Source organism: Typha angustifolia, chromosome 12, assembly GCF_048772165.1.
Source record: "Typha angustifolia cultivar Huaian chromosome 12, ASM4877216v1, whole genome shotgun sequence".
Taxonomy (NCBI): Eukaryota; Viridiplantae; Streptophyta; class Magnoliopsida; order Poales; family Typhaceae; genus Typha; species Typha angustifolia.
In genome coordinates, this window is record NC_133250.1 from 8,993,144 (window position 1) to 9,020,482 (window position 27,339).

At 37.0% G+C, this 27,339-nt stretch overlaps 1 protein-coding gene across 2 annotated transcripts; it reads left to right on the top strand.

Annotated features, from left to right (window-relative positions):
• Positions 1 to 3,977: 3,977 nt before the first annotated feature.
• LOC140771760 (DNA-directed RNA polymerase I subunit 1) lies at positions 3,978 to 26,853 on the top strand. 2 transcript variants are annotated; one of them, XM_073113427.1, is made up of 21 exons: positions 3,978 to 4,323; positions 4,708 to 4,877; positions 7,213 to 7,372; positions 7,484 to 7,792; positions 10,034 to 10,273; positions 10,428 to 10,610; positions 13,429 to 13,591; positions 14,347 to 14,534; positions 14,952 to 15,215; positions 16,529 to 16,617; positions 16,695 to 16,842; positions 16,957 to 17,172; positions 17,313 to 17,621; positions 17,710 to 17,851; positions 18,237 to 18,442; positions 20,124 to 20,326; positions 20,446 to 20,644; positions 20,728 to 21,005; positions 22,690 to 22,830; positions 23,032 to 23,875; positions 25,958 to 26,853. In XM_073113427.1, the coding sequence occupies exons 1-21, from the start codon at positions 4,300 to 4,302 to the stop codon at positions 26,492 to 26,494; spliced, it is 5,013 nt and encodes a 1,670-aa protein (XP_072969528.1). In that variant the 5' UTR covers positions 3,978 to 4,299; the 3' UTR covers positions 26,495 to 26,853. The 2 variants fall into 2 exon arrangements, with proteins under 2 accessions (XP_072969528.1, XP_072969529.1); XM_073113428.1 differs by lacking the exons at positions 3,978 to 4,323; positions 4,708 to 4,877; positions 7,213 to 7,372 and having other exon boundaries at positions 7,652 to 7,792; positions 10,099 to 10,273.
• The last annotated feature ends 486 nt before the right edge of the window (positions 26,854 to 27,339 follow it).

The window sequence follows — 27,339 nt, forward strand, 5'->3', positions numbered from 1 at the left end:
AAGAGAGAAATTAATAGTTCTTATTGAATCATTTGGTAACAAAGAAATATCACGCAAGATTATAACTGAACACAAATCTTTTTAGTTCTTGAGCTCATAAATTAGCCAAATTACTTTAAAAGAAGGATTTCCACTCCACAGTAATTGTTCAGTGTTCCAGAGAAGAACTATAAAACTAGGTTAAAGCAAGATTCATTTCTCTTTTGGAGAAGGAAACATCCTACTGCATGCTAACAGTGCTGATCATTAATGTATCTATCTATCTATGTATTCTTCTTTCTTTCTTCATATTATAGAACCTCCTAATTAGAATTAATATCAGAGACAAGAAAGAATAATACATATAAACATCACTTCCTTTTCCATTACACTGAATCCATGAAGGAGAGGAATTAATACATAACCTTTATCGATATCTAAAGCCTTGGCAACACGAAAGTACTTCCATGTACATCCTCTCCCTCTGATGAGAGTGCAGCCTAAACATTCCAGCGAACAATATAATGCATGCATCATCGCATTACGAATCTTATTTCGATTATTTTGAAAGGATTTCCTACATGAAGATCACGTAGCGCATGCTCTCACGTACCAGTAACTCGGTGGATGCAGAGGTCAACGTCGCAGAAGCAGGCAGATGTACATTCTCGACTTCGTTGTTGCCCTCGCAGACTAGGCTTAATAGTAAAGCAACAGGAGCAAACAGGATCGAAAGCACAGCTGAGAGCCTATGTTTTCTCCTGCCGATGCGATCTGTGTTCAGTTGATTCTCCCCTCCTCCGATGGAACTCTCGTCGGCAACACGCACGGTGGACATGAAGCAGCTCATGGTGATCACCGCCACCGGAAGTCGAAGGTCAGAGTTGAGGCTGTGGAGTGTTGTTCTATTAGGAGGAAGGAGATATATAACTGAAACTAAGTCACCAGTAAATGTACTTAGCTGTGAAGTATTGTTGTATTGTTCCAAACTTTTGGTATCCTTACAAAGGACAGTTGTTACTATAGCCTAACTATAGCAAGGCAGTAATGTGATTCTTGCCTTTATTTGCCATCCAAATGGAGCAACTTGATCTTATCCCTAAACCTTAAATACATAATTATCATCAAATAAGTTCTGATAGGAAAAAAAAAACTAGGAGAGTTTCTGCAATTGGCATTCTAACCTATCAGAAATGCGAAACTAATTACATTTTTCGGTATGCACCTATCTCCTTTTGTATGCTATTCTGTATTACTTGCTGAAGTATAATTTCAGCAATCAGAATTTCGACATCACATATGCGCCGATAGCGATGCAGTACTAAGTTTAACAAACTAGTATGGTTCAAGGTCTTCCACGTCGTTGATAAATAGAAGCTGACCACCAAAAGAATATCTTTCGCTGTCGACTCTAAGCCTCTTACAAGACTTTAATCATGAGTCCTTATTTCTTCTTTCTTTAGCTTGAGTGTTTAGCAAAGATGCCCTGAATAAATTCAAGAGACATAGTCATGTTAGCTTGTTAAGGATACCCTACTTAGCTGTGGGGGGCCAAACATAAAGATAAGAGGATAGAAAGACCAGTGTGTTAAAAGTTTTCCATACCAAAATTATTCCCTGTGTAACTTGAACATGACTACATATCACAGATTCTGTGCAGAGCTCTGATCAAGCCTATGCTGTTTAGACTCGGTGAATTCTAATCGAACATAGAATCGAAGTTAAGATGAATAAACTATATATGGATGTAATCATCCAAATCCTATAATTGAAGCTAATTCTGGTGAGATTTCTTGGTTCACCTCCTTATTCTCTTCAGAGCTCTGATCAAGCCTATACCGTTTAGACTTGGTGAATTCTAATTGAACATAGAATCGAAGTTAAGATGAATAAACCAGATATGGATGTAATCATCCAAATCCTATAATTGAAGCTAATTCTGGTGAGATTTCTTGGTCACCTCCTTATTGTAGACAGCAATAGAAATTTCTACATAAGTCCTTAACTCGCGCACCAGCACCAGATTTTTTTCTTCTTTCTCGCGGACAAACTCATCGAAAGACAATCATTACAACTGCGCAACTTTCTACGCAACCTTATAATATTGCTACAGAATATTCTGACCGACAAATTTGGCGCAAGTTGATGAATACTTTATAAATCGACTGACTGATATTTTTAACCTTTTGCTTTATATCTAAAGATCTTTAATGATCTCATTTGATTCCCTACTTCACTTTGTCAATTTCATTGCAATTTTTATCTTAACTTTGTAACAGAATGTTAACTCTTCCAGTCCATGGTGCCATATATTGGAGGAGTTGCTTTGAGGAGAACTGCATCTTTTGGGTTGCCTCTGCTGTTGCTTAAATTGAGGTGTAACATGCAAAACTGCAAATTCCCTGAAAAGGATTACTCATGCAATTCCTTTCTACATTTGGTATTCCACATTATATGTTTATTTCGATTAAATCATAGAAAACACCCTAAGTAGAGTTAAAGTAATAAGTAGGGATATAATTGGGTTGAGTTTGGGAGCTCCAAAGATCAAATTTGAAATGCTTAAATTCAATGCAAGCATACTTCGAGCTCGATAAACAATTCTAACATATTTCAAATTAAGTCTAAAGCTTGGCTTGAAATTAATTTTAAGTATATCAAATTTGAATTGCTTAAATTTAATAGAAGCCTATTTCAAGCCTGAGTAGCTTTATAAGCAATTCCAACTCATTTCAAATTAAGTATAAATCAAGCTTGGTTTGAAATTAAATATGACTCTGATTCGGTTGATCAATCTTGGCTCCTTATGTGAGCTGAGCTTGATTAAGCCTTATTAAGCTGAGCTTGAGTAGGCTTAATTATTTTTTATGGATCTACTAATAACGGTGTAAAGTGTTTTGTTGGTATTTTATTAAAGAAAAATTTATCAAAAAAAATCTATATTTTGTATTTATTATCATTCCGACTATATCATTTGGATGCTTATTATTTGAATCATGTATTTTACTTGCAATGCCTAAAAAATACTATGTTATTAGTTTTCTCAACCAATATATTATTAGTTTTCTTAATTGTCAGTTAACATATAGATATGTTAAAATAACTATAGATGATATTGATACCCTTAGATAAGCTTAAATAAATGTTTTTAAGTAAAAGAATAGGTAATTAGATTTTAAAGTCAAATGAGAGATATTTAGGTATTTATTGATGGAGGTGACTGTAGAAGACCGAAGCTGGGAGGGACGGTGATCCTTTGCTCAGGCAAGGAGCCTTGCTTGATAGTAGCTCTGGGTGGCACTGTGAAAAGTGTGGGGGAATTTTTATTGCTTCTCTCTTCTTTAGAACTCATCCTAAGGTAGGGGAGAAAGTTTTTCTCCTCCCTTCTCTCAACCTGATATATATTGGATGTGTTTAGTTTTCTTCTTCCTTTTATTTTTGACGGTCGGTGATCTTTGATTACTTAGCTTGGAGATTTATAGTACTATGTCTTGAGCTATTGGATCGCAATGGAGTTATAAGCTGACCCAAGACTCTGTGCACCTGTGTATCTATGGGTTTCTACTAGAGTAATTTTTGTTTGATGTATTGCTTTATTTATACTTATTGTAGTCGACCGTAGAGCTTGTGTAAAGATTCATCACTCTATCTCTTATCTTATTTGTGTATCATACTCTCATTATAATTGTTTGGATGCTAAGAAAAATTTTAAAAATAATTTCACTTAGATCGTCTCAACTATCACCATTTTTTAAGTATCCAAAAAAGTTTCCTAGTTTAGAAGTCATGTTTTGGATGCAAAATGAAGAGATACAGTCACATATATGATTTCTTTTAATTTAAATTTCCATTCATCAAAAGATCCAGGGGTCGAATTAAAACAGTGCAAATGTAGGGTCTAAATCGCAATATACAAATAAAAATATGCCTAACCGGGTTGTGATTTCCCAATCGGAATTGATTTCTAACCCTGACGGCCTCTTCCTCCTAAAACCCTAAACCTCCCTTTTAGACAGAGAAGAGTGAGTCTCCTTCCTCCCCCCCCACCCCCGTCTCGTACCTTTGATTTTGTTTTCTACGAGGCGCGCTGGTCGAATCCAATTATTGCAGCTTCTTCGCCAGTCGATGAGTAGTGAGAGGGTCAATCGCAAGTGAGAGTGGCCTTCTCACATCAATGTGATACAGGAGCTTTTAAGCCCTAACCTTGAAGCTCTCGCGAAAGCCGGTCAGGCCCGAGGCAATCGCACAGGTCCACGATAAACCTCCAGGAACTCTCTTTCTCTCACTCTTTGAAGCCGTCGCAAGCTCCTCCGTTCAGAGATGGCCGGCGCGCGATCCGACGAGGTTCTATTCGCCACTCTAGTTCTTAGTTTGCTCATCAATCTCTGATCACATTATTATAATTTCCATATAGTTTTTTGATTTTTTTAATTCTTTCTCGGGTGCCAAAGAGTTCCAATATTTTGTGTTCGGTTTATCTTATAGTTGTAAAAGTCACATTTTTATTTGTTTGATAATCCAATGTTTTAGCTGTTTTTTAAGAAAATTACGACGTCACTTCGTATTCGTTTTTTTTTTTTTAATTCTTTTTAACAATGGTGGGAGTCCAGAATTTTTTGGATCAGAGATTTATTTTTAAAGCTGTTTTATGAACATGTGCAATTAATTAAGATACTGGTGGCTTGATTTGATTATCTGGGTAACTTATTCTTATTACTCTTTGTGAAGGCGGCATCAGAGACTGTGGAGTCTGTCCACTTTAGTTTTTACAGTCCGGAGGAAGTGCGGAAGATTAGCGTAAAGAAGATTACGAGGCCTGATCTCCTTGATGTCAAGAGCACTCCTGTTCCGGACGGATTGTATGATCCAGCATTGGGTCCTCTAAATGATACTGACCCGTGAGTTGCTAATACATCGCAGTCGTGGCGCCAAATTTCTTACCTGGATAAGAGTTGCATTTCAGTTGTCTATCTTTTTTGTTTTTTCCTTTTAGTGCTTGCACTTTTTATTTCTATTCTTGACTAATTATGCATGAATCATTGGCCAATGTGTTCTGAGTTACTACTTGTGATTTACCATTACATTTGCACCATCATGTCAATATATGAATGAAAAGTAAGTAAAATGTAGTAACCAGTTTGGCACAAGATTAGACTCTTTTGCTTAAGCTGAAAAACAAGAACATGGAATTATGATGTAACAAACTAACGATACTAGAGTAAAGCAAAATAACAAGAAAGCTGATGGGAATGCCTTTAATTTTCATATTCTCTCGATCATTTTTTCCTTTTGCCTTGTATCAGTGGACATATTCTGTAATACTACCTTTTTTCTCTAACTTCTTACACCACCCATATCTCCTTTATCTTCTGACACTAGTATTCTTACTGTCGAGAATATTTTTGCAACATCTAGCACTTCATGAAAATTAGGTTTTCTGGATACCTTTATTCTTGAAAGTCAGAACTCATTGTATTGTGAAGAGTTACGTCTTTGATCGTGTAAATACTCTAAAATTTCATCATAAGGTTTTGCTAAAAATAGCATATACTTTTTGACTCAGCAAGATTGTCCCAAAGTGAACCTGAATGAAATGTAATACTAACTTTACATAACATCGTTGACTATGTTGAGTTACAATTGTCTAACATGTTAAGTACTTATTGTTTTCCACAGTAAATGCTCATGTGACCTGACCACCGACTGATAGTTACTTCGATTTCTTGTTTTAGCGATATAACCTGTTTTTAGAAACCTTCCATTCATTTATGTCTATGTTGGGCCAGTTAATGAGCATCTCTTGCAAGTTGCCTCCCTTCCTTAGATGAGTTAGAATCCAGACCTGCTTGAGTTGCATATTTAGAATGAAATCTTACTGTTGAACTTAACTAACGACGTGATAAGCTCTCAGATTCTTGGCCTGTTTTTTTCCTTCTAATAATAGTAAACCTAACATTTTGTGGGCTGAAGATTGTGAGAAAGATCTTATCAAATCAAGTCTAATCAGATCATCAGAAGCCCTTAAAATCGATGGAAAGTACAAATCATGAAAATTATTCAGCATGGATCAAAAATATCTGTAAGGAATGCACAAATTTAGGTGTTGATTGAGAAATTTCTTTACATTTCTAAATTTATTACCAATGAAAATAATGGAAAAATTCCTGTGTTTTGTGATCACCTAAGTTGGAAGGAATATTTCGTGAGATGACAGACCATCAGACCAGCAATGCTTTACAGGAAATTTCTTTTGAACAATTAGAAACAACAATTCTTTGATGGAGTGTTTTTGAGGTTACGGATAGTACAAGTATAGAATATGATGATAAATGATAATATTAGAAGTGCTGCACTCTTAGAGGGCAAGTCATGTAGTGCATTGGTACAAGTTGAGATTGTAATTTCATTCAGGGAGGGAAAACCAAAACCAGCATGCGAGGAATTACTAAGAGAATACATGATAATCTTGATTTGACTCATTGTTCTCTAAAGATGACCATGCTCTCTCATAGTTGGCCACATATGTTTGTGATCCCTATGCTGCCCCACATGTCGCTAAGCAAAGGACTGGCATACGACTTATTGGAGGCTCCGAGCCTTACTATACTAACTTAACTACAATTATTGATAGACTTTGTATAGAGAGAGAAAAGTCTATGTTCTATATTTCTTTCCAAGGCCTTGATTTCCAATTGCTTATTATACATTATCAATTAGATACATCCTAATATCAAACACTTATGTGCTCTAATATGCGTCCGCATTTGCGCCATACTATCCCTTAAGTTTTGAGTTTTGAACACTTGCATTATGTAGGCGCCTTTCGGAATGTGGTTTTGACATAAACACCTCCACTAATTAGAGATTAAATTTGGATAATATATATACTTGACCCTAAATAATTAGAAGAAAAGGCTTGGCTGTTTTATTGTTGTTGCTATTGTTGCTATTCTAGAATTGAGAAATGATGATTTACCTAGTACAGTGTAGAATTTTCAATTTTGTCTTGCATCTACCTTTATTATTCAAACAACTTAATGCGTTGATTAATGGTACATCTTAGTACAGATTATATGTTTTACATCTTTGAAATATCGCATGATTTTGAGTTGAGCTTAATTGGTACCGCTGATTTTGAGTAATCTTGTCTACTTAATGAACTCTGCAATTACGGTTTCATAAAGGAGTTGTGAGCCAATTTCTAATGCATGATTTTTTAAATACTTTATGCAGCTGCAAATCTTGTGGTCAGCTTTCCGTTCGGTGCCCAGGACATTGTGGTCATATTGATCTTGCAAAACCACTTTATAACCCTTTGCTTTTTAGGAGTCTTCAAAATATTCTTCAGATTACTTGCTTCTACTGCCATAAATTTAGGTTGAATGAAGAAAAGGTAATGCTATGCTGGTTGCTTATATTTTTCCTTCTGCTTTAGTTCATTTCATAGATGTTCTTTCTGAATCTTTGCCTATTCTGTTGTTCATTCACCTATTTGTCAAATTAGGTGCAAAGATATGCTTCAGAACTGGACCTTATTATAAGGGGTGACATTGTTGAGGCTAGAAATTTAGAAACTCGCTCATGGAGTGAGTTATTTTTTCCTGAAGAGGATGCTGTGAAATATGCTGCTGATCATATTGGAGAAACATGCCCAGATGCGACAGGCTCAAAGAAACAGACATGGACATCCCTTCAATACACTGAGGCGCTCTCTATCCTTTCTAAATTAACAAGGAATAAACCTAAGAAATGCTCAAACTGTGGTAGTAGAAATCCAAAAATTACTAGTCCAACATTTGGTTGGCTCAACAAGGTACTTCAGCAAGTGGACTTTCTTTTTAGTAACTACTCTTTTTTTTTCCATAATACTGTATCTTTTGATAAGCATTGCGATTGCGCTATGAATTTGGTTATTTAGGCTCAATTAGATAGGCAAATAATTGGAAGTAAAGAAATAAAAGGGAGAGGACTTGTCAGAACTGACTGGCATTATGCAATATTTGTCTTTCGTTTTGGTTGCTTAAAATGTTAATCTTTTTTAATTTATTTTCTATACTTGTATTATCAATAAACCCTTTGTTTAAAAAACTAGACATGAATTTTTGGTATCAAATTGCTTGCTTTGCTCTTACCAAACCTTTTCTTGTCAAGCATAGGTTTGTCTATTCAGCATGAGATTTCTTGCTTCTATTTCAATTCTCATCTTTCAATAATACATGGAATTTCATTTCTATGATTTAAATGTATTGTTATTGGCTAATTTCTAATTTTCTTTTCCTTTGCATGATAACTTATCTAAACGAACAATTTATTGCATTTGAAAACTTAGTGTGACTGTCCTATTCGGGACCATACTTTCTTTTCTGCAAAACCCATGTATGAGTTCCCATTGATTTGGCAACTGTAGCGTGTTTGCCATCATGAAATCTTGACATAAAAGTTGTCATGTTCAAACTTTGTGGTTACTGTGTGTTTCTAATTCATAGGAAAATATGAAAAACTGATGGCCACCAATCTTATGTCTAAATTGAATTCCTGAAGTATATGTTTATGTCCCGATGTAGTGAATTCTTGTAATGTACATGTAGCGACACTAGATTTCAACAGTACTTTGGAGAGTTCTTAAACTATTTTTTGATTTCAATTTTCAAGCAATATTCCATCCAGTGTTTTAAAAGGCAGATTTGGCGGCCGCCATGTCGGGGTGGCACACCGACCACCCCACATTCGGCAATGTGGTCGACACAAGGTGGGAGGGAAGAAAAAGAAGAAACAATGGGATTGAGAGTTAACCATCATCATTCGCTTGCCACCTCTGCTTAGGGCTCAGACTAAGAGAATGTGGGGGGGGGAGGCGATTCGGGCTTTTTAAGTTGCTTACCCGTTAGCTTAGCCGATCAACTCGCAGCCCGCTAGCAACAAATCCTATTAAAACTGTTAGTCTTCTATTTTGTTGTGTAGAGGTGAGTTGTAGGCGAAGGCACTAGGGGCGTATTGAGGGCTCCTGCTGGCGACGCGGCGGACATTCATCGGCAACTCGATGATGATGACGGAGTCGGCGAAGAAGATCTAGCGGCAATTCGAGGAGAATCGCCACGTGCCGACGGAGGAGGCGATGAGGCGCGCGAGGCCTCCCACTTCATCTCCCACATGATCATCCAAGGCCAGTGCACAGGCTCTGGTGGATTCAGTCAGAAGAGCTCTCTCTAAATCAACAAATCAACCTAAGTAGTTTTCAAAAGAAAAAAAAAAAGAAAAGAACTTGGTTGGGAAATAAACTAGATGGTGTTAGATTGTACGGAAGGAGAGCTATTTACCTTAAATATGTCCACATTTGGGTGGGAAGTGGGCTAGGTTTAGGTTTTAGGGTTTAGTGGACTATTAAAAACTTATATATATATATATATAAGTTTAGTATATGGTATATATCATATTTTATTATTTATTTTTTTTGTATATTAAAAATACTAGACCGCCTTCCGTCTAGGCGCTAGGTAGTGGGGTGACCGCTTGGCACCCAGGGCCATTTTTCAATACATTGATTTCATCTTCTATCGTTTGCACATTGTCCAATTTGGCCACTTTTTAGGTCAATTATTGGGAGTTGTTTGATCATTGATGGATAGTTAACATTCATTTAATAGTCATTTGTTGGTTTATATATTAGAAATCACACAGATATTTAAATATGTTATTGGAAACCAGGTTTTGATTACATATACATGTGCATGCATGGAAGGCTTGGAAGCCTATAATTGCTTTGCTTTTGCTGTTTTATTCATAAGATAATAAGTTTGTTTCATATTAGCCAAGTAAACTGGTTCTGCAGGCTAAAGATACATTGGAAACTTACATGATTAAATCTGCTTTCTCGTCTTACACTGCGCTACAGATCAAATGATGTGGAATGGTGTTTTATGCTTGAAAATAAATGTATTTTAGTTTGCTTTGTTTTCTGACTGCTAATGAGATTTATTAGCAAATCAAATTTATCTCATGATTATCATACACAATCATGTGTCATGTCTTAAGAGTTTGGTTTAATTGTTTGTAGGATACGCTAGCTTCTGATATAAGAAGCAATCTGATAATAGAGTCTAATCTGGATCTGTCATCCAGTGAGGCACAAAATGCTGAAGTTCAGCAATCAGAGGGTGATACTCTTTCGCATATGGATGAGGAGCCGTTGCCTACGCAAAAAACGAATGAAGCTAAAAACCAATTAAAAAGTCTGCCGCCTGAATACATTAAGAAAATGTTATCTTCTGGTCAGAAGCATCTGTTACCTGCTGAGGTTTGATTTACATTTCATTGAAAATCTATATTCCGATAGCCATTTGTATTTTTCTTCCGTTATCAAATGATCTAGTGATGACTCAAGGAGAATATCAGTATATACTTCTCAGTTTAAGCAGGAATGACAAAGACATCTTCTTGTTGTTATTCAGGCAGAAACTGTTTTAAGAGGATTATGGGAAAATGAGGCTAAGCTCTGCATGCTTATATGTGATATACAGCAAAAAGGTCTAAGTTTGTGTCAAAGGAAGAAAGGCTATATGATGTTTTTTCTGAAGACTCTTCTTGTTCCACCAAATAAATTCCGTCCGCCTGCTGGGAGCTCAACTCGTGGGGTGAGCAAATTTAAAACAATCAGTATTAGTAAATTAGATATTATGACTTATATTGTTCGTACTAAGGGCCTCTTCCTTCTCTTTATAGTAGTATCCATTTCACAGATCATGATGTCAATTTGCACATCGTTGGCAAAGACCCAATCTTGAAAAACTTGGAATGTGTATCACTTACCAAGCATAACAAATCTCAAAGCATGTGAAATAATTCATATCTTTCAATGGTTTACCGTATGCTGATAGATATATATTTATCTTGATAGACATTGTGTGCCATACTATTGTGGACGAACAATCAAGTTTGATAGAAGTTCCCATATCTACGAGGTTGTAATGTAGGTATTAGATTTAAACTATGAATAATTACTATAGTTGCTCACCATGTGGTTGCCTAATTTACTTGAGAGTGGTGCTCATGATGTAAGCTAGTTCATACTTATTCTTTGACTTTAACATGATTGTGGAGTTGCGCTGCCAGGACATGTTGTAAGGTACTAAGGATCTAAGAGCGTTCTTTGCATACCTCTTATTAAAGTTTTGAACCTGGTGGAGATTGGGATTGGCCACTTGAAAAATTGGTACCTATTCACTGTCTTCATCGGATCAGATTATTTTTTAATTGTGTAAAATTCTAAATATTATTTAAAAAAATAAATGATAGAAAATAAGAAAATAAAAATAACTCACATATGAAGCCTAAAAACTAAAAAAAAAATTATTGAAAACAATGATGAAGTTCGAACTATTTAGTAAATTTCTACCCTTGTAAATTACTGTTATAGACGTGAAATGAAGAGAGAGAGATCTCTATTTGTTTTTACTATTGTATAGTAATAGTAAGAAGAGGGAGTTAAAGAGTGGGCGAGAAAGAGAGAGAGAAGAGATGAAAAAAGTAAAAGATAAAAAAACTTCATCAGAGTTTTCCAGAGTGCAGATTAGTCAAAAGAGCTTGTCGAATCAGCTTGGTGAAGTGTGAGGGGTGGGAGGAGAACATGAAAGATATAGAATAAAAACTGGACACTTGACGAGAAGGCAGTTGGAGACATTAATTACTAATGTTTCCCAAGTCAAATCTATTTAGATCCGACCTAAATCTTTTTATATACCCATTTTTGACGAGTTTCGGCTAGAGGTGATCATATGGCCCAATCGACCCATACCTGGCTTGGCCTAGCCCGCGCTTGAATTGCCAATGGGCGGCACGAGCCAAGCTCTTTGCCCGCCTGGTCCAACTCTGTAGCTCGTCTATCGGCCCAACTCGAAAATCCAGCTCGAAGCCTGGCTAGGAAGCTCGACCTAGCCAAAAAGCTATAGCCCATAAGCCACAAATCCACTGTTGCAGCCCACAAGTCCATAATTGTGATTTACCAATAAAAACAAACTGAAGGCCGATCGATAGAGAGCTAGAAGGAAAAAATTAAAAAAATGAAAGGGAAGAATTCTTTTCTTCCCATGGTTGATCAACGATTGCTCACCTCTTCAATGCCATCCTCGGCCTTGATTAGATGAGGGTGCAGCCGTGCAGATGAGGGTGCAGCCATGTCTTCATCTTCTCTGCTAATAGCTCCTCCAATATCACTAGCACCAACAAGAAAGTGGCGGAGGCATCGAGGCGATATAATCCACCGAAGGAGGGGGAGATGATTTGTGGCGGAGGAGGCGAAGTTGATGGGTTCACTAGTAGCGGTGGGGAAGAACCCACAGGCGACATTGAGGGCGATGATGGCAGTTGGGAGGAGGCCGATGGTTTTACTGGAGGAGGTGGAGAGCAGATTGAAGGTGGAGGTGAGGCTGTGAGGGCGATGGGTTTAACGGTGGTGGCGAAGAAGAGATTGTAGGTGGAGGTGAGGGCTATCGGGTCACCGGCGGTGGAGGTGAAGATGTCGACGGATTTGGTGAACTAGATGGTAGCACTGGCAGCGGAGGAGATGCCGTCGATAACCTTTACGACCACCTCAAATTGGTGCCGGTGATATCGTTGGAGTTGGAATCGGAGGCAGCATGAGGTAAGAAGGGAGCATTGCTGCAGTAGGGATTGGGATTTGATTGGAGAGGTGGGTAGGCGATAAGTCATTACCTTTGCTTGGCAAATTTTTGTGTGCCACATTTTGCTTATTGAGGGGTGGGTGGTGACAGAGGGTGAGGCAATGGGCTTGTCGTGATAGAGAGTTGCAAGCTCGATCATCATTCAACAATAAATACCATGTATTTAAGCCCGACCCGTCTAGCCCAATCTCGCTCTCTTACAGGCAAGTGAGTGGTAACAAGCTAGACTCTTTTAACCTGGTTCAAACCCGGCCCGGTTTGGCCTGACCCACTTGCAGGCAGGTTGTCGGACATAGTGTTCAGCCCGGTTGGTCTGCTCGGTGATCACCTCTAGTTTCGGCCGATCCTAGATAGATTGGTTTCAGGTCACTATAGCTGGTCTTGATCAATTTTGGTCGATCCATCTCATAATCGCCCAAAACTGGGATCCATGCCTCTTATTATGACTGCCACTAAATATGCACAATACCTTGTTTCTTTGATTTTGAGTTGTGTTTTCACTGTCAACTATTTAGTTTTCCTACTTAATTTACTACAATTTCTGTAGTGTTACCGTCTACTGTGCACACCTTATGTTGCTACTGTAATATGTTATCAATCTCTCTCTTCTTGGACCATACCTCCTTTTCAAGAGAAAAGGAATTCTTTTCCAGATATGGCAATAAACATGTGCTTTCCAATATGGCAATTCATTTGCTTTCCAATTTGGCAATTCATTTGCTTATCTGCTTTTTTAGTTTTTTGTACTAATCATATATTTCATCAATTTTAGGTTTTGGAACACCCACAAAATGTTTTACTAAGTAAAGTACAAGAGTCCAACATTGCTTTACGAAATGCGATTGGTCTTGATCCCAATCATCCTGATATTTTGAGGAGATGGATGGATCTTCAAAACAGTGTCAATGTGTTGTTTGACAGTAGTAAGGGCTTTGGTATGTATTCCATTTACTACGGAGTGGTTTTTCTGCATCAGAACAAAAATAAAAATTGGTCAATATTCTTAAAGTTACTTTTCTTGCTGATCTGTGTTTTTCTGGGTTTGATTTTCGAACAATTTATAAATTAGTTATCATTCATTATTCAATCTAAAAAGATCCCTTTACTGGCTGTGTGGCTCAATGTCTGACATGCTTAAGGATATGCAATCCACATACTGAGGTAAAGTTGGATATTTCTTCCAAGATGGTTGAAGGCTTCCACTGAGGATGTCGCCTAGTGCGATGGTAGGCTTGCCTCCTATGGCCAAGACTTACGTAGTTTTGTTTATCTTCCCTCCCTAGAAAACCTACGTTGGCGGGAGCCTCCTGCGCTACGACTCCCATTGTGAAAGACTTCTACCTTGGTAGTTCCTTCTGTGCATCTGAACAGTTCAGTGTTTAAGTGCCAGCTACTTTTGGTCAGTATGACAACAACAGAACAGTACCTATATAATCAACATTACCTGCCGAAGTTAGCATACATGTTTCCATTTTTGAGATCATGTTATTGATTCATTAATATATCATTCTCGTAGATGATTATCTTGTCTTTAATGAAGCTGTTGGCTTGCTACATGCATTTGCCTGTGCATTTCATGATAACAGATCTGTTTGAATCTTGTAATAGGTTATTTAGTGTCTTTTCTTTCATTTCTTGTGTAAGTTGCTTTTGAGGCTTATAAATGATAATGGCTTTACTTCTCATGCAGTGAAAAGCGAAAGGGAAGTAAACGGTTATCGTCAGTTGTTGGAGAAAAAGGATGGTATTCTGCGACAGAAAATGATGGGAAAGAGGGTTAATTTTGCATGTCGTTCTGTTATATCTCCAGACCCTTACTTGCGAGTTGATGAAATAGGAATTCCTCCTTGTTTTGCTCTGAAATTGACATATCCTGAGGTATGGTCCTGGTTATGTTGATCTCAATTGATTTCTAGATTAATGGATTCATACAGAGGTGTGCTGCCTTGAACATGTTCCCAAATGTATGTATGCTCCATATGTGCAATGATGCAACAAAGAATTGATATTACTTAATGGTCATTTTCTGTTGAAATCATGTAAGCATGCTCTATACATTCATGATCTTTTACTGTTTCTGTGCTTGAAATTGTTTCTCAAATTTTTTACTTGTATATCTCACATATACAGTAGTACAAGCGAATGCCCTTCTCAGTTCATGTTCATCATGCTGGATAGGTGGATTAATTATTGACAAATATAAGCTTCTTATGTTTTTATAATGCTTTTGGTACTCTCTTTTCTTGGCTGTCTTCATTGAACTTTGATAGCAGTAGTATTTGATGTGATATACAGAGAGTAACGCCCTGGAATGCCAAAGAACTACGTCAAGCTGTCATTAACGGTGCAGATATTCATCCTGGAGCTACACATTACAAGGACAAAGAAAGCATGTATAAACTACAAGCAGGAACAAACAGGCGCTATGCTACATCAAAAAAGTTACTTGCATCGAGAGGAATTGTTACTCAGCAAGGCAAGGGCCCAGAATCTGAATCGGAAGACAAGTTTATCATTCGCCATTTACGGAATGGGGACACTGTAGTTGCTAATCGACAGGTATACTATTGTGTGAGGCAACTGCTTTGATATGCTTTTCGCCAATGGAATCTTTTTTTCTTCTCTACTTTGCATTTTAGTCTGATTTAACAATTGGTTTTCATTATGAGATGACAAGCCATCTTTATAGATGAGTTTGCTAGCTTTTGATTCACTTCTATACTTGTTTGGAATTAAGTATATTTTTCAACACATTTCATAGATTTATCACAAAATATCAGAAGAAAAATGATGTAAGCAACTTTTCTGATATCTTCACACTAGCTGGTCTCAGTCTAAATAAGAAAGGAAAGGATGCTACAAGTGAGGCAGAAAAGTGAAAGCTTAATTAGTCCTTGGATGTTTAATGCCTTCCTGGTTGCTTGCTATGACTTCTATCAGCAGCCAAAGTAAAGTTCCTTTAGGGTAATGTTATCAAGTAAAAAGGGAAATTGAATAAAGCAAAAGAAATTAATATGTACATTGGGCGGGCACTGAAAACTAAAAAGGTAGGAGTGAGGCACAGGAGGGCCTGGCTGGTGTGGGTAGTTTGAGAAAGAGGATGTTTTAGGAGCCTTTTCAGTCTGATAGAAAGGGAATCTCTTGGTTGGAAAGACTAATATGGGTTCCCAAATTAGAATGGTATCTTTTGGGTTATAAGTTCAGCTCTTCCCAAAACTTTGAAAAGAATTTTTCTGCCTTTCTCCCTTTGGAGTGTACTTCTCGAAACTTAAATAAGAGAGTGAAATACAACTTATCATCCCACATTACAATTGAATGGGAGGACTTGGGTACAAGTTGTGCTCAGGCTATAATGGTGACATCTAGATTTGGCATATATCTGCTGTTTTTGGTCCCAATTACCTGAGGTTATGACCAGTGAGATGGGCATGGATCTAGAAATTTGTGTAATTTTTGTTGGGGTATTACAGATGACACAATTACGAGTAGCCTTCGAAGACCCTTCTGAGATCCCATCCTGGAAAGATTCTGATGTAAAATAAATGAAGTCAATTAAATGGATTTTACTGTGACTGGTAGCAATTGATAAGATCAAGGCATTACTCCTATTTATATGACTAGGTAGGTTCTAAATCAAGTTTGAGTACTTGACTTGGCCTACTACCTACTAGGTGACATGCAGGCCATAATTTGTCTACAGATTTTTTAGCAATAGGATGTGAACTTATTACAGTAGAACAGCCAGAAATCAGCAAGTTGGTAGAATAGCTATGAAGTCTCTTCTGTAATTTCAACATATCTTCCTTTTGTGCGTCCCTCTGAATCTTTTTTAGGTTCTATTTATTTTCCTGACTGATTTCTTAAACTGGCAGCCCAGTCTCCACAAACCTAGCATGATGGCTCACCGTGTTTATGTACTGAAAGAGGATAAGACAATTCGCTTGCACTATGCTAATTGCAGGTTTTCTAATGCATTTGTCTTGTACTTGATTTTTTCTTTCTTGTTTATAAGTAGCTAATAAGATCCATTCTCTGCAGCACTTACAATGCTGATTTTGATGGAGATGAAATGAATGTACACTTCCCACAAGATGAAGTTTCTCGTGCAGAAGCAGCCATCATTGTCGATGCAAATAAGCAGTACATCGTCCCAACAAGTGGAAACCCCATCAGGGGCCTGATTCAGGTAAGATATCCATGTGTTTCATTTCAACTTTCTTATGCTAGAAGAACTGGACTCAGATTACCTATTGTGCATGTTAATATCCAACTAATCTTTTTTTCCTTACCCATACTTCAGGATCATATCATAAGTGCTGTCCTTCTGACAAAGTTGGATACTTTTTTAACCCATGATGAATATCATCAGCTGCTCTATTCTTGTCTGCCTGCTTCCTGCCGAAATTCTCAAGTTGCTAGGCTTGAGAAGAAGGTTTCTGTCATTCATTCGAGTGATGAAATACATCCACTCCCTCCTGCTATATTAAAGCCAATACCTCTGTGGACTGGGAAGCAGGTTAATATCGGTGTTAATAGTTCTGAGCTTTAACAATTGGATCTGTTTGGTCCTCTTTGTTTGATTTGAACTGTGAAGCATGAAATGATTTGGGAATGACTGCCTTATTTTATCATTCTAACTTGTCTTAGTCTTTACAGGTAATAACAGCAATCTTGAACTATATCACAAAAGGTCGCCCACCTTTTACTGCTGAATGTAAAGGTAGAATACCACGGGAATACCTGCAGAATAATCATCCTGAAGGAAAAAACTCAAAGGATGAAGGCAGAGAAGATCTTTCTGAACTTATATTGTGTATTTATGATAATGAACTCATAAAGGGAATAATTGACAAAAATCAGTTTGGGAAATATGGGATAGTTCATACAGTTCATGAGCTATACGGTGCAGATGCTGCAGGGATTTTGATGTCTATGTTCAGTCGTTTATTCACATTGTTTCTGCAGGTCAGTTTCTGACTGTTTTCTGACATCTTCTATAGCAATGACCAAGGTCTTAGCCTTGGGTATTAAGAAATAAATGATATGGTTTCAGATGCACGGATTTACTTGTGGAGTAGACGATCTTCTACTTATTGAGAATTTAGATACTCAGCGGAGAAGAATACTACAGAAAAGTGAAATATACAGTGAAGAGGTTCACATGCGTTTTACTGGAACTATGGAGAGTGATAGCGGTTTGTTTAAACTAACCAATAAATATATGCTTAAAGCATTTAAGTTCATTTCTTGTGCAATTTTTTTCGTTCATTTTCTGATCTAGTTTGTGCTGCATTCTTTTATATATCCTTAATACAGAGATGTCCTCATCAGATTAAACAGTAGTTACAATATAGTATATTTCTGACAATGTTATCTGTTACATCTAGGTCAAATTATTTTGTAGTGTTGGTTCTTATTGTTCAGCAGAAAAATATCTCTTAGTTTGGTTTTCTCTTTATGTTAGAAGAGAGAAAATCAATCACAGCATTTTATCTCATTATGTTAGGAATGTATCTGCATTGTGTTGACACCTCAGTTGCTGTTTTATCCTAATTCTTTTCTTTTGAATTTTCTGTTTAGACCCAGTAAAGTTGCAAAGAGAGGTTGAGAAGGTCATACGTAGGAATGGAGAAGCTGCGACAATTAGCTTGGATAGAATGATGTCTAGTACCTTAAATAATGTGACTTCAGAAGTGAATAAATTCTTATTTCCTCGTGGACTACGAAAGCCCTTCCCAGAAAACTGCCTCTCTCTTATGACCACAACAGGAGCTAAAGGGGGTTTGGTATGTACTTTCCTCTTTCTGCCATTTCTCTTGAAAGGATTTTATTTACAGAGAGTACGATGAATGGCTGACCATTATTGTGGTTTTACCTTTTTCCTGTTCTTGTCAATAAATGCTTTCGTTAGTTAAATTTTGTTTCATGACAATATGACACTCAAGAACAAGAACTACAAATATTGAAAACCAAGCCTTTGATCTTAACAATTTAAAGGTCAGCTGGGAATATATAATCATTATGTTCTTGTGCCTTCGTGGGTCCACAATTCTAATCATCTCCCACAAGTATTCATGAACTAAACTTCTTCCTCATCTAGACTTTTCATGTTTGCAGACTTTCTGTAGTGGTTACAATAAAGTTACATGAGCCTAAACTGCAACCAAGAAGATATTTCATATTACCCTATTCATTGACAGGTCCTGTAGCTTTATGGCCAGTCCCCTTACTGACTGAATTTGCTTTGCATAAGAAATTGGCACCAGATTTAGAGGGTTGATGTTAATCTGGTTGATATCTGATCTTGACTTGAAGTCTTGTCATCTTTGAGTTGTACTGTATCTTAGTCTCCTTCTGCCCTCTAATTGTGTCTTTCTTTCTTTTAGGTCTTCAGTGGTAGGTTGAACTTCTTCCTCCTATTTTGATTCAAACTACCTCAAATTCCTCTCCTCTTTCTCTTTTCAGTTGAAAGGACTTCTCTCTATTTCACTTTCACTCTATGTTACCTTTCCTTCTACTACTACATTTATTTTCTTTGCCAGATTGGCTACACATACTGAACGTCCGATGTTGCTAAAAGTGTCCACAGTATTGTCTACTGCTGGAATTGAATAAAATAGATATCCAATCGGGAAGAGAAAAGAAGAAAAAGGAACTTGGTAGAGATCAACATCTATAATTTGATATCAGGTGCTCAGGTAGCTAGTCAAAGTAAATTTCATGTTTAAAATATGGCCATTATATGTCTTGCACATATACGCCTTTCGTCACTTGGCATATATAAGCCCTATGCAGGTTCAATTTATGTGGGGTCAAGGGACCATTTCTGCATACGAGGCTGCCTGCGATTCCATGCATGATGTTTTGAAAAGCGGCAGCATAAGTTGCATATATTATTGCGGTGGGTAATTGCCCCACATATGCATTATGAGGCCTGCCACATATAGCAGAATATATATATTGTGAGGATGGCTGCCTGCATGTTCCTGTGGGAAGGATGGACGCACTATATGCATATATGGTCTGCCATGCCATGTGCCTGTGCGGGAGCCAACAAGACAACATGTCTAATATCTCCATCCGCACTGAGTACATATTCAATATGTTATTTACTGTGGTTACTCTAGACAGGATGTCACATAGAGAAGATACATATTCAATATGTTAAGCTACATAGACTAATAAACACACCAATACATTCAGTCAAAGATGTCACATAGAGAAGATAAAGCATGCACTGCCATATTTCATTGTAGATTGTTGTTTTACTACTAGATTATGTGAAATTGTGAGGCAATTAAAAGGAAAATGTTGAGCAAATAATTTCTAATGTAGGTATCTGTTAAATTATATGTACTTATGTACTGTGGTAACTGCATACAGTCTTGACTAGTTCTCTCAAGCATAAAAATCGTAAAATTATTTATTGAAGAACTGACTGATTTTTTAAAAAATTTCTTCTTGTAGGTCAATATGACACAAATATCTTCTTTGTTAGGACAACAAGAATTGGAAGGAAAACGGGTCCCACGTATGGTCTCTGGCAAAACACTACCTTGCTTTCCTCCCTGGGATATTTCAGCTAGGGCTGGTGGCTTCATTGGAGATCGATTTCTCTCGGGTCTTCGCCCTCAAGAATATTATTTCCACTGCATGGCTGGTCGTGATGGGTATAGCACGTCTCCGAGCTCAAACAGTCCTGCAAATATCAACATTATTTATGAATTTTCTTGTAAAATATAGTCTTATCCAGCCTTTTAGGTAGTTGAGCAACATTTTACATGTGCAGATTGGTTGACACAGCAATCAAGACATCTCGCAGTGGGTACCTCCAAAGATGTCTAATTAAAAACCTTGAATGTCTGAAAGTTTCTTATGATCAGACAGTACGTGATGTAGATGGGTCAGTTGTGCAGTTCATGTATGGGGAAGATGGGGTTGACGTCCTCAAATGTAGCTTTCTATCCGAGTTTAAAGCGCTTGCTGATGTGAGGCCACAAATGTTGAATGTGTCTTTTCCTGACTCTTCAAACCCTAATTGCTGATACCTTTTATTTTGTCACAATATCAGAATCGTGCAGTAGTGCTGGATAAAATTAGCGGTCACCTTGTGGATGGACATCTTTCAGATGCTACTGGTTATATCAAGGAGTTACCGTCTGTTTTGAGAGAGAAAGCGACTAGCTTTGCTCGTCTTCCCAAAGAACAACAGCGCTGCCGTCATGATATCAAGCGAAAGGACATAATTAAACTGTTGAATGTTAAGTACTTACTAAGTCTTGCTGGTCCTGGTGAGCCTGTTGGAGTGATTGCTGCACAGTCAGTTGGTGAACCATCTACACAGATGACGTAAGATGTCCTCTTCACATTCTTTACAAAAGCTTTTAGCTATGAGCTCTAGTGAATTTATAGGAATATAGACTAAGAAGTATTTGTTTCTTCATCACACCTGTAAAATTTTCAACTTGAATCATCAAAGTAGTACGTCTGAAACACGCAAGGATGTGCATTCTTGTGGTATGACCATATTGCCTAGCGAATCAACTCATAGGACCATTCTACTGGTGCCAGTCTCGGTATTCCACCACAACTGCATATGTTGGTTGGCATGCCCAGTGCAGAACGACACAATCTTCCCTAGAAATATCCTAGGTTTGTTGAATCTATAACATTTTTTATAAGCCAAATGACAGCCTGTCAAATTTAGTGTGCTTGAGAAGCTTTGGAGCTTTCTTGGGACATTGAAGCATTAATATTGGTTCCTTCAATCACTGCCATGAATGATGCTGTCATGGCCAGCACAGGATATTACTTTAGCTCATAGTTGCCACATGCTTGTTGTCGGGGTTTTTTTCAAGACCACTTAATGCATAATTCTTCACATGTACTCATTTTTAGGCCTTGTTTTATTTGTGCAGTAGGTATTTTAAGGATAATTTTATACACACCTTAAATGCAAATTAGGTACATTTATAACTTTACTTATAATTTGTTGTTTGGTTGTAAAACATAGTAATTACCAATAAGTTTATACAAGAATTTGTATTTGGTTACTAATTATGAATATGTATGTTAACTGCAGTAGAAAGCTTGCTTAGAAAACATATACAACTTTATTGCACCCTTTCACCTGTGATAACATTTTGTATAAACTTGTTAGTTTGAAGGTTATTTAGGACATACAAGTATACAACTATACATCAAGTTGTTTAGTTGGATATGTCTATCAGTTTTCTTGAACAAATGACCCAATTGTTTGTGAGGTAGTTTGATGAGTGAACTGAAGCACCACGTTGGCATGGTTCTACCCTTCCACTATCAGCATAAATTTTTAGAAAGCTGCATAAGAGTTGGGTTGAAGGTTATTTAGGACATACAACTATATAGCAAGTTGATTAGTTGGATATGTCTATTAGGTTCTTGAATAAATGACCCAATTGTTTGTGAGGTAGTCTGATGAGTGAACTGAAGCACCAAGGTGGCATGATTCTACCCTTCTACTATCAGCAGAAATCTTTAGAAAGGCGCATAAGAGTTCTAAGTTAATTTTGGTTGGAACATCAGTTCAAGTAGTTCATCTGACACTTGTCTGGATGATTCTACAGGTCCAGCTTTATTACGTGTTTTTTTTTTCATTCTCCTTTATAAGTTTATCTTGAATGAAATATATCGGAACTATTATGACAAGCCTAATAAAGCATAGACTTGGTCATGAAAGACTTTCCTTATTACACTTGAGGTCTACCTTTTGGTACGATATACTTTGTTTTAAGTCAAACTGTGAATGATGTTTTCTAGTATCCGACCAACTAAAGAGGTCCTCAATGATCTTTTCCTATTATTTAGTACCTAATTATGCAAGGCCTTGATTAAAGCTTTTCCTACTTTTGACCTAAAACATCTACTTGTATTAGTTGTAGATAAAATTCCTAACTTGCTTTTAAGTACTTGAGAATATGATCATGAAATTCTTTGACTGCTAAAATTTGTTACCATCCTGATTAACTGAGGAATAATTTCTTACAATCTCCAGGCTCAACACTTTCCATTTTGCTGGGAGAGGCGACATGAATGTGACACTTGGAATTCCACGTTTACAAGAAATATTGATGACAGCATCAGAGGATATTCGTACTCCAGTTATGAAATGCCGGGTTCTTGACAGGGTTACTAGGTGAATTACTCTAAAGATATTTTTATGTCACTAGTGAATTACCCTAAGAGAAAACAATACTTGTTCAAATCTGTTAAGTTCCTTGGTTTATTCTATCCCCAACCCATATATGTATTTACATATATCATCATTATCATTAGACTATGATGTATGGGAATCAAAAGGTTATTTACTGATTCACTGCAATGTGCTGCTTTCTAGGGAGGATGCTGAAAGTGTTGCTGCTAAATTAAGGAGAATTTGTGTGGCAGATGTTGTAGAGAGTATGGAGGTCTGCACTGTTCCCTTCTCGATTCGTGGGAACCAGGTTTCTACCATTTATAAGTTGAAAATGAAGCTTTACCGATCTGAGCTTTATCCCTCTTACTCCGACCTTTCATTGGAGGATTGCCAAAGAACCCTGAGAACAGCATTTGTGGATGCTATGGAGGAGGCCATACAGAAACACCTGGACATGATAAAAAAGATCAGTGATATCAGTGTTGTTATTAGCAAGGACGATAGTAGCTTGTCAAATGAGGTAGATGAAGAGGAACATATAGGCAGATCAGGTGGAGAGGAAAAGGATGATGGTGTTACTGGTGGTGGTGATGATGATGAAACAGATGATGAACAAGGTACTGATTCTGAAAAGAGGAAAAGACAAGCCAGCGATGAAATGGAATATGAAGACGGTTTGGAAAAAGATAACACTACCATTGTGGAGGAACATGATGGAGAGACCCAAACTGGATTTGAAAGTGAAATTGATCAACTAGAGGCTGATGAAGACTACACAGTGGGAGGAGAAGTTCCAAATGAAATTGAGGCAGAAACACCTGACAGCCCATCCAAATCTGGGCATACTTCCATGTCGGAGCTTGGAAATAAGGATCGTAAGTCAGTAGAAAAAGATAAGAAGAGGAAATCAGAATCCAAGAAAACAACAACAAAGCCAAAAAGAAGCAGTAAAAAGCCTGAAAGGACTATTTTCGTGGAAGCTAAGGATTTGAATTTTGAGGTCCATTACATCTTCACAACAGGAACTCGGATTTTACTTGCTGAGGTAATTTTTCTTGGTTATTTATAGTGTATACTGTATTTATGTATAAGCATGTTATCCAGATGCCAATTGAAAAACATTTTGCCTGTCTTGTCTTAACTTTTCTTTGTCCTAAATCCCAAGCAGCAGATATTTTGTTAAAACTTGCTTGTTTTCTTGGTATACTTTTTTATTAGGACTAGTCCTGGCTCATAAGGATGTCGACATATGCAAATGTTGTTGAGCTGAATAGCAAACCAAAACCATGTAATCTTGCATACACATTTGGATAATGTCTATTGATTTCTCATGATTTTAATATGTTCATGTATTTCAATCATGATACAATGAATATATAGGTAAATTGCCAAAATCAACTTCAGATATATTAGAATTGTCTATATATGTAGTGTAATAAGTAATAACAAAGGGTGTACTTAGTTCTCAAGATTATTCTTTCTGCAGTGTAAGACGATATCATAGTTAATGTTCACTATGCAATTTAAATAATGTTCTTAGTTAAATATTTTCTTGTCATTGTACAATTGCAGAAATTTTCATTGCAATATGGAGATAGTTAGTGGATAATTCATAATTTGGAATGATTTGGGATTTAACTCGTCTTTGCTAATTGTCTGTGAATTTGTTCTGCACTAATTTTGTTTTACACCGTGGTGTTATAACAAATGTTGTTAGCCACTGCCATGGAAAAGAACATCCAGATGCAAATTTTTATGCTATGCGCACTATATGGTTTCTTGAACTGTTTGTTACTTGTAAGAGCAAAATGGTTTCTGATATTTTGTGGATTCCGAATATACAGAAACCTATTAACTTTTAAGGTAGTCCACATTTTCATGCTATATTCTTGCAATTGCGACATGATATTGGTGGACCATATATGATATCATGATATATAACGTAATGGGGATTGCTTAAAGCATGGTTTGAAGCATCAACTGATATCAATATGTATCACTATTGGCCTTTGCCTATATGAAACCATGGTGGGATATATAGTCTTGGTTGGGTTTCAGTGGTATGGCTGACACACAAGCCATATCAGCGGAAACGGCTTAAATACATTCTTTTTTCCTTGTATAACCTTGGTCTATATCTGAGTTGGATTTTGTCAGGTCTAACCCAAATCCTACCACCTCATACATGATATTTGTCTTTCCCATTTCCCCCGCTCCCTCTACACATGAACATCAGAATCTAATCAATCGTAGGGAATCCAGCTGATCTTAGATTAATATTAACAAATCATAGTAAGATTCAACTAATTAGCGAGAAATCTGGCATGTTTGGACTCTGGAGTTTTTGGTTTCCCTCTTTTCAGTTTTTTCCTGACTATCAATCAAAGGTGGCTGTGACCACCAACCAGTTGTCATTTTTACAATTTTTTTAGAATTTTCCTAAATTATATATTTTTTGAATTATATCTTAGTAAACAAATAGCTCGATAATGAAGCATGGACTTTGGAGTTTTTGGTTCCTCTCTTTTCAGTTTTTTCCTGACTATCAATCAAAAGGTGGCTGTTACCACCAACCAGTTGTCATTTTTACAATTTTTTAGAATTTTCCTAAATTTTATATTTTTTGAATCATATCTTATTAAACAAATAGCCCGATAATGAAACGGCTGATACAGGGACCGATGAGGCTGATGCAGCTGATACAAATGGATTTTAGGTTAAAAGTGTTCAAATGGATTTTCTTGGAATTTGCATAATTTATCGGAGATTTCACAGTTATAATCTGCTAAGCATATACTTCTCCATTATGAATTAAGTAAAACATACACTTTTCTACAGAAGTTGAAAATATTTATTCTAGAGTGTAACCAACATTATGAGCTTGTTTTTATGTGGAAGATCAAGATGCCAGAAGCTTGGTATGTCTTAGTGTTAAAGAACCATTGGATAAGATCTGTTAACATTTGCCGATTTTGATTAAACCTTGATGAAAGTGTTGGAAGGTGAAGTGATGTCACTTTTTTTTCCCGAATTTTCTTGTACATTTATTATTATTATTATTATTAAATTATTTATGTGACTTTAACTGAATCAATTGAGGGTTCACAAGATCAATATTCTCATGCAGATTGCTCAGAAAACAGCAAAGCGTGTCAATATCAAGGAGTCGACAAATATTGAGCGTTGTTCAGTGGTTGAAGAGAAGAAAGGAGAATCTCTTACGGTGCAAACAGCAGGAGTGAATTTCCAAACATTCTGGGACTTGGAAGACTACTTGGATGTCAACAGAATTGTCTCAAATGATATACATGCAATGCTCAATACATATGGTGTAGAGGCAGCAAGAGCTACAATCATACAGGAGGTGAAGGGTGTGTTTGAAGCATATGGGATCCTTGTAAATATCCGGCACCTGAATCTTATTGCAGATTTCATGACTTTCCATGGTGGCTATCGTCCAATGAATAGGGTGGGGATGGGTGAATATAACACCTCACCATTTGGAAAGATGACGTTCGAAACAGCAACCAAGTTCATTATTGGGTCAGCTTTCCATGGAGAGGTAGATACATTGCAATCCCCATCAGCTAGTGTCTGCCTTGGCCAGCCAGTGAAGATGGGGACCGGCTCTTTTGATTTGATGCAGAACTTGCAGCTTCAATGAAGATATATCAGATAAACTAGTCCTTCTTGAACTTTTACTGTGCTCAACCACAACTGCTAGGAGGAAAATGAACAAGTCACTCTTGGGTGTTCAGCATTTCACTCCTACATTCACGTAATGGTACTCTTTTCCACTTCCGACATGATGGAGAATCAAAAGCGATCAGTCACCTTTGGAGCCAACTAACACTGGAGATTCTCATTTTCATTTTTGATTATGTAAAGGCTTGTCATGGTGCCTTGCAATGGGTGTGCCTTTTGTTTTCTTGTTTTTTATTGTATACTGATTTATTTAGGCGACATGATCAGTTCTTGATCTCATGCTATTATAAGAAAGCTTAACTCAAAATTAATCAGTTACTTAGGGGTTCCAAGCAGTGTAAATCATGTTCTCCTGTTACTGTTATAAACTTATAATGTCGCCATTGTAATCTTGGCCTGCAGTTTTGTTACACTTCACTTAGCTTTCTTGACTTGTCCTGTAGTTCAATTCTAAGGGTAAGAAATGTCCTGTCCCTGTTGCAAGTAATTGTTAGACTGTGTAGAGACTTTCAGTACTTTCTTGAAGTGAAATGAAAACTTTTCTGGGATCATCGAGATTCATGACGAACATAATCTGCATCAGTCCTTAGGAGAGAAAGAGAGCACTGGTGTAGGGGCAATTCTCAGTTATCTTGCTCTTCTTATGATTGAAAGGAAAATCAGTCCATTTATTCATGGAACATTCCAAGGGCTTTGCTGCAATGGCAGACTATTTTCCAAGGAGTGGCGCTGCCTTCCAATCTTGTTCTATTTTTCTCTGGTGCAGCCTCATGCTCATAATTTATTTGAAATTTTATTGTCTAT